This window comes from Silene latifolia, chromosome 6 (genome assembly GCF_048544455.1).
Source record: "Silene latifolia isolate original U9 population chromosome 6, ASM4854445v1, whole genome shotgun sequence".
Taxonomy (NCBI): domain Eukaryota; kingdom Viridiplantae; phylum Streptophyta; class Magnoliopsida; order Caryophyllales; family Caryophyllaceae; genus Silene; species Silene latifolia.
This window is the reverse complement of record NC_133531.1, coordinates 27070734-27077733: the sequence shown is the minus strand read 5'-3', so window position 1 is coordinate 27077733 and position 7000 is coordinate 27070734. Positions and strand designations below refer to the sequence as shown.

The window sequence follows — 7000 nt, the reverse complement described above, 5'->3', positions numbered from 1 at the left end:
GAAGTAGTTATTTTTTTTCCTCCTTATTGGATGTGGGACAGATCAGTTTTATGAATCACTTATGTTCGAAGTCCATTATCTCGTCAAATGAATACTTCCGAGGCATTGTAGTAATGTTCTTATTTTAGTGTATATCTAGTGGATTGCAAATATTGGATTAGCAATACAGGGTACACGGTAAAAGAACAACAACATAAAATTGGAGCATGTCATACGAGGCAGTCTTGGCATGTTGCAATGGAAGGTGGCATTTCAGCCTTGGAGCTTGTTGCATTGTTCGCTGGAGACTTTGATGGATGGTCTGTTCTTTGTAGCTTCATTTAAGTGCTCGGCTCAAAATGTCTGCTCTTGAACTCTCAACGACCTGAGGTACTAGCTGATTCGATCCCTCTTTTCTTAAGTTCTTTTCTTGAGTTTTCAAATTGTTGCATTCCTAATAAATCGAACTTGATGCCTACAGTTAAGCTTTATTTTGGGCATCATTTCAAGTTTTTTTAATGATTTTGGTGAATACATGATTTATTGATTATTCATAGTATAAGATGTTTGATAGCACACCCCCACACCACATGCCTATAAAAAAATCTAGGAGATGTCAATGTTATCAGGCCGACAATTCTCATTGGGTCTTTGAGACACGGCCATGGAGGGTAGCTTAGTTATGGCCCAACAAGGCAACTAGGCCATGGCTGATGGCCCCATTCAGATTCTTATACTTCTATTTTTCGATCTATGCTGCAGTATATGATTAAAAAGCTAACCAGAATATAGCTTTAAGACACGCGGCACATGCCAGCTCCCCAAATGTCTAGTCCGTTAAGCTTCCTGCATTAGCCTTTATGTGATAGTTGAACATAGTTGGAACACACATGAAGTAAAAAAATAAAAATAAAAACTCATTAAAGAGTGTTATATGCGTGAAATGGATATTTTTATAAATGATAAACAATCCAGACTATGACTCTTCTGCTTCTGCTTCTGAAATGAATCTGAACTCTTTCCTCTAGGAAGAAAGGTTGAGAGTAATCCGTAGCAAAATCACAACCAATGTACATTACATTAATTTGGACATGGGACAGCAATATACACATTTTTATACAAGTTAAGGCAAATAAGACTAGTAGAAGAAGCATGTATCAAGACACCGCTTGAGCAAACCTAAAATGTCATCTTAACTGACATAGGCGTATATTATCATCTAGGCATGTCAATAGTTGATTTCCATCTTTTCGCCTAGAACTTGCAAAATAGACCCAACTCGCCTGGTCCGTTTTGATTGAATGGTACTCAAACAGAATAATTAAGTCACTTGACCGGTCAACTTTTGCCAAGCTAATTACCAGGATATAATGATTTTCTAGCACTATTACATTTTCCTTTGACAAAGTTCTGAGAAAGAGCTTCACCCAACCCTTCACCTAGACCTTCAATGAGTCCTCCCATGAACCCAACGACTACATGAGACGCTATCTTGGCAGCCACCCCAAGCACACTCGGCTTGTCAAGACCCTTGATCCCATTCTCATGGAGCCCATTGACCATGTTCTTGGCACAGGCAGCATGAAGATAGTAGTCACATACTGTGCACCGGTACACCTGCCCTGACCTCTTCCTCTTGCACTCGGCGCAGGGTAGCTCCCCTGGGTCACCACTTAGGAGAGAATTAGTAGATGCTGGTAGGATGAGTAGAGGGTGAGGGTGTGTTGGGAATTTCATCTTGTTTGACAGCATGGCACAACTTGGGTGCAGCTGGTAGCTGCAAGCACTGCAGTGGAATAAGTAGCCCCTTGTTGGCTTCCCACATACATCACACTTTGATCTTAATATCCCTCCTTTACCTACAAATGAACTTTGTGCTTTAGTTTCATGAACTGGTGTTTGAAAAGACAAATCTCTGGAATGCTAGTTGGGTTACAAAGTGGAATCAGTGAGATTTCAAGGCAGCAAAGTGTAAGTAGCTCAAATTTCAGGGAAAAAGAATGGGAATAATCTGTGAAAACATTCTAGTTGGATTAAGAATAAACTTTAAAAAAGTTTTTTGACACGATATATCTTGTAGGGGCCTTACTTTTGCCTCTTAATTGACCCCTTTTTTCGCCTCTTCATTGGCTATTGATGAAGATATACTGTGTATTTTCAACTTCATGTATAATCATGCAAAATTGCTCACTAAATCAAAGTGAGTTTTTCTTTAATCAGCCTCGTTGTGTGTACAGCATAGCAAGGTTGTGTACTTTAACCCACTTGCCCCACCATAGATAGGACCTTTTTGAGGCCAAGGGTAGTTTTTACGCAGAAGGTTTCGTCTAAGAAAAATTTACTGACGCATCTATGCAAAATTATGTTCTAAAATGTTCTAGTATGAAATTTGCAAATCATGTTGGTAGCTTGTTAAGGAATAATTATAAGCTTTTTAGCTGTATTGAGTTCTAGTCAAATAACTGAAATAAGAGTGATTAGAAGTGTATTTGTTGATGTGAAGTAACCTGGTTTGGGATTGAAAAGGAGCTGGTGCTGCGAGTGGAGAGGATGAGCCTTGAGAACACGAGGGGCCAAAGCACAGAAGTCATGAAGTTCAAAGTTGCATTGTTGACAGGTGAACCGCGGGCCTGCACCATACTCCTTGCAACCCATACAAGTGAAGGGGTTTGGAAGATTCAAATGAACCATCTTATGTTGTGGGTGGTTCGCATTTGTGATCCCTTCGCCAACCACCAGTTCATCAAGCTCAGGAGATACCGGGAATTCTATGATAGGGAGGGGTTTCTTTGGTAATGCCAATTGTGAGCTATGCCCGTAGTCATGGTGTCCTACACTATTGGTTCTCTGTGGGAGTTTGGCTGATTGAGTGCGAGGCAATGGTTGTAGATCTTGACCATATTTTTGGTGGCTGATACTATTCGTATTTTGTGTCACTTTGGTTGATTGAGTGCGAGGTAGTGGTTGTAAGTCATGACCATGGTCTTGATGACCGATGCTATTGGTTCTGTGCGCAAAATTGGTTGATTGAATGCCATGTCCATATCCTTGAGAACCAACATTATTGGTGGTTGGTGTAACTTTGGTTGATTGAGTGCGCAACAACGGCTGTAGGTGACCATGACCATATCCTTGGTGACCGACACTATCTGTTACTTTGGTTGATTGAGCGCGAGACAATGGATGATGGTCATGACTGTAATCATGGTGACCGAAACTACTAGTTTTTTCTGTAAATTTGTTTGATTGAGCGCGAGATAGTGGTTGTAGGTCACGACCATATTCGTGATGACTAAAATTATTGGGTTTTTGAGGAAATTTGGTTAACTGAGGCAGTGATGATGGAATTGCGGTTGCGGTAATTGCTGTCTCCAGTGGTTTTGGAGTAGCATCTGATTTTTTAATAACAGGGCATGTTTGGTTTTTAAATGATGATCTTCTACTCAACATTCTTTATTGGTTTGAGCCTTAGAGGATTTTGGTTAGCTCCTAAATGCCTAAAGAATAAGTTTTAAGGAACTTGCTAAATGATGGTGGTAGTGGATTTGGAAATGACATTTTGCATATGGGAATATTTATAATGCTAGCTCAAAAGTTTGTTTGAGAAAAGAGTGCTGGACTAACAAACAAGTGAAACTAACTTGTACTCCTTATCTACTAGCTTAGTGGTTAGGGCGGAATGACGGATATACTGTGAGTAATAACTAGTAAGGAGGCATTTGATTCGCATAAAGGTATCACTATGAAATCAGGAATCAAATCAGAAAGGTTTGGGTTTGGAACTCGATTCTTGATACCTTGTGTTTGGTTCAACTCAGGAATACGGAATCTAAGGTTTAAATCATTGAATTATAGTTAGGAAGAAAATTCGATCATACGTTTTAGGCCTATCGCCTTTTCTTAAATAACTTATTAATGTAATTTTTTGTATTTTTTTTGAGTTTTTTTTTTGTTGACAAGTCAAAAAAAAAAAAAAAGACACTATACAGATTTTATATTTTCTCATACATATTTCTTAATGCGAGTATTATCCAAAAAATACTCTTATTTTTATCGTCATATCATTAAAACATAATGCTGGGTTCCAATTTGCAATCCTACAATGACATGCACAACCTCAATCATGGGCCATGGCACCCTTCAAAGTCAAGACTCTTTTTTCTCTACTTACACCCTCCAAGCAAGCATATAAACATTTTTGATTGAACATCAACAGCCAATCTTATTCGATTCTAATTTAGAGTACATGGCAAACAAAGAAAAAGGCCCCCCTATTTTATTCTTACACTATTTATTGTTTCTTAATATAGTTGTTTAACTACCTAGGCTCTTCTCACTAGTAAGAGTCTGATCCAATTTAATCAAAGATAATGACTTTCGAATATACGTCGGAGTATTGTGTGTCGACGTTATGACTTTGTTAACTTAAATTTCACAAATTCTCATTCGTGTCGGACATTTTTCGTCACAAGCTTGTGCCATCTCACATGATGCAAGTTGGAGAGTAAGTGGGGAACCAAGTGTGAGAGAGTTTGTGACACTTTCACAAGCTTATAAGCGTCACAAGGAAGACTTATTGCTTAAATTTAGGTAGACCAATGATATAAAGCAAAACATTAACTTCTTTTGTTGGTTAAAGTGTATTTACAAATGTTCATAGTGTATTTGTAGCTTGCTCTTTGATCGTTTTTCAAGGAGAATCTAAAGTTAACATGGCGGTAGACCAATTAATTTCCAATCTTTTTGACTTTTATTGATTCTCTCTTAATGATTGTGATACGTATTTTACAAAAATTAAAAAAACGTAAAAGAAAGTTTTTCACTAATATATTGATAACCTAATTTTTCGTATCATTTTATTCGTTTTTCTAATCAATTTATTGTTGATCGTATCCTGCAATATTTTATTCGTTTTTCTAATCAATTTATTGTTGATCGTAGCCAGGGATAACTCTTTAATTTTGTACATATTGAGAGACTATTATTCCGTATCATTTTATTGTCAATCATGTCTATCAATGTGTTGTGTGTTTTACTCTATCTCCTAAGATGAAAGTAAATGGTCGCAAAATTATGAATATGAGGAAGATAGACACTATTGTAGTCCTTTAAATGGTGGTACATTGGTAAGTTTGATATATAGTCATTTTATCCTTTTTTATACCATTTGCTCTCCTTGTTTTCCTTATCTTTAGCGCTCTTTGAAGCGAGTTTTAGGACTATTAGCTTTCTCTAGTTTCTCTCGTGTTTTATTCCATTTTGTAGGAAAAACGACAATTTAGTCTATTCTCTCTACATATTGATGGCTAGAGGAAGTCGAGTTGGTAAGTGGGTTCCTTACGCTCTTTTAAACGTCCCTTGCCAATGGGATGTCACATAATGTCCATGCAAGCGACCACAAAGATGGGCAAGGAAGGTTAGAAGACGATTTGATGAAAGTGACGTATCTTCCCCTAAGAGAAGTGCATTCCCTTAAGGGAAGATAGGAGATCCCTTGTTTAGAAATCGGTTGTTTCTCTTCCCTAGAGGAATTGTTCCTTCCCTTAAGAGAAGAAGGAGAGGAGGAAACATGCTGAAAGACCAACTTTGTGCAGGATAGTACCCGATCGGGATCGCACCTATACAAAACCCGACCCGACCGGGAAGGGTGTACCCATTCCGGAAAATATACTCTTCATTATTCTTTTTGGTCCGTCCTCCGATCCTTTTGTGGGGAGTGTATAAAATACCCTCATTTGTAATATTTGAGGGCACGAAACTCTTATCCGAAATTTCATCTATTTGTTTTAGATTTAATATTTCTTAATTAATATTTTCTTAACTAAAATTAAACTATCACTTATAGTTTAGCTGTTTAATCTTAGGTTGTTCCGAATATTTGAAGACTTAATCTTCCTTCTTTTAATCCAATTTTCCTTCTTTTATTGCAATTTCATAGTATAGTTTGGTATAAATTCCAGTAAGTAGATTATACATCTGATGTACTACCACTAGTTATAGTTTCTGAGCATTATAATAAAATTTTTAAGTTTTGTTTTAAAAATTAATGTAAATTGATAATCGGTACCAATATAAAGACCTTTTTTTATGAATGGTACCAACAAAAAAATTAATTTGTAAACAGTACCAGAATATGTACTCCGATCTACTAATGGTACCAAGTTGCCGGAAAATCGCACTTTTTAGGTGGATTTGAATATTCCCGCCTAATGTTTGCTTTTTTATACCTATTGTACCCTCCCCTATTTCCTAAACACTAGCGTAGCCTAACTAAACCACCTTGCCACGCCTAACTGTCGCCACGTACTCCCCCAACTTGCCCCGCCCTCGCTGCCATCACCCCAACAATGCCACACTCGACCACAAACTACCTCCACCTGCCGCCTTTTCTCCCCCTCTCTTACTCTCTGTCCTTTCCTTTCTCCCCAATTACCCCCCCGACCCCAGGGCCGACAACCACACACCGCCCTTCCTTCTCTCTCGTTCTACCTTTTCTTCCTCTTCCTCCTTTTCAAAATTCGAAACTTGAAAATGATGTCGGATGGAGAAGAGGCTAGGTGGTGGTTGTTGGTTGGAGAAGAGGGGCTGCTGGTGGTGATTGTCGGATGGAGAAGAAGTGGATGTGTTTGACGGTGGCGGTTGTCAAAGGCTGGTGATGGTGGTTTGTTGACAGTGGTGATGGTGGTGATGGTGTCGTGGAGGTGATGGTGTGTTGGGGACAAAAGAGGGGGTGGTGGAGAGGGAAGTGAGTGATTTTTTTAGATTTAATAATAAAGGTATTCTAGTCATTTTATGTCATTTTTGGCCGAAAAGTGTTAGTTGGTACTATTAGTAGAACGGGGTAAATATTCTGGTACTATTTACAAATTAAGTTTTATGTCGGTATCATTCATAAAAAATGGTCCTTATATTGGTATTGATTACCAATTTACACTAAAAATTATGAGTTTTACTATAAAGTTTTTGAGATCATTTACTTAAACATTAAGCTCAAAAAATTACAATAAAACTCAAAAACATT

At 37.9% G+C, this 7000-nt stretch overlaps 1 protein-coding gene across 1 annotated transcript; it reads right to left on the bottom strand.

Annotated features, from left to right (window-relative positions):
• Nucleotides 1-902: 902 nt before the first annotated feature.
• On the bottom strand, nt 903-3592 carry LOC141586589 (uncharacterized). Its single transcript, XM_074407880.1, has 2 exons — nt 2487-3592; nt 903-1838 (listed from the first exon to the last, which is right to left on the bottom strand). Exons 1-2 carry the CDS (start codon nt 3427-3429, stop codon nt 1333-1335), a joined length of 1449 nt encoding a protein of 482 aa, XP_074263981.1. The 5' UTR covers nt 3430-3592; the 3' UTR covers nt 903-1332.
• Between the last annotated feature and the right edge of the window lie 3408 nt (nt 3593-7000).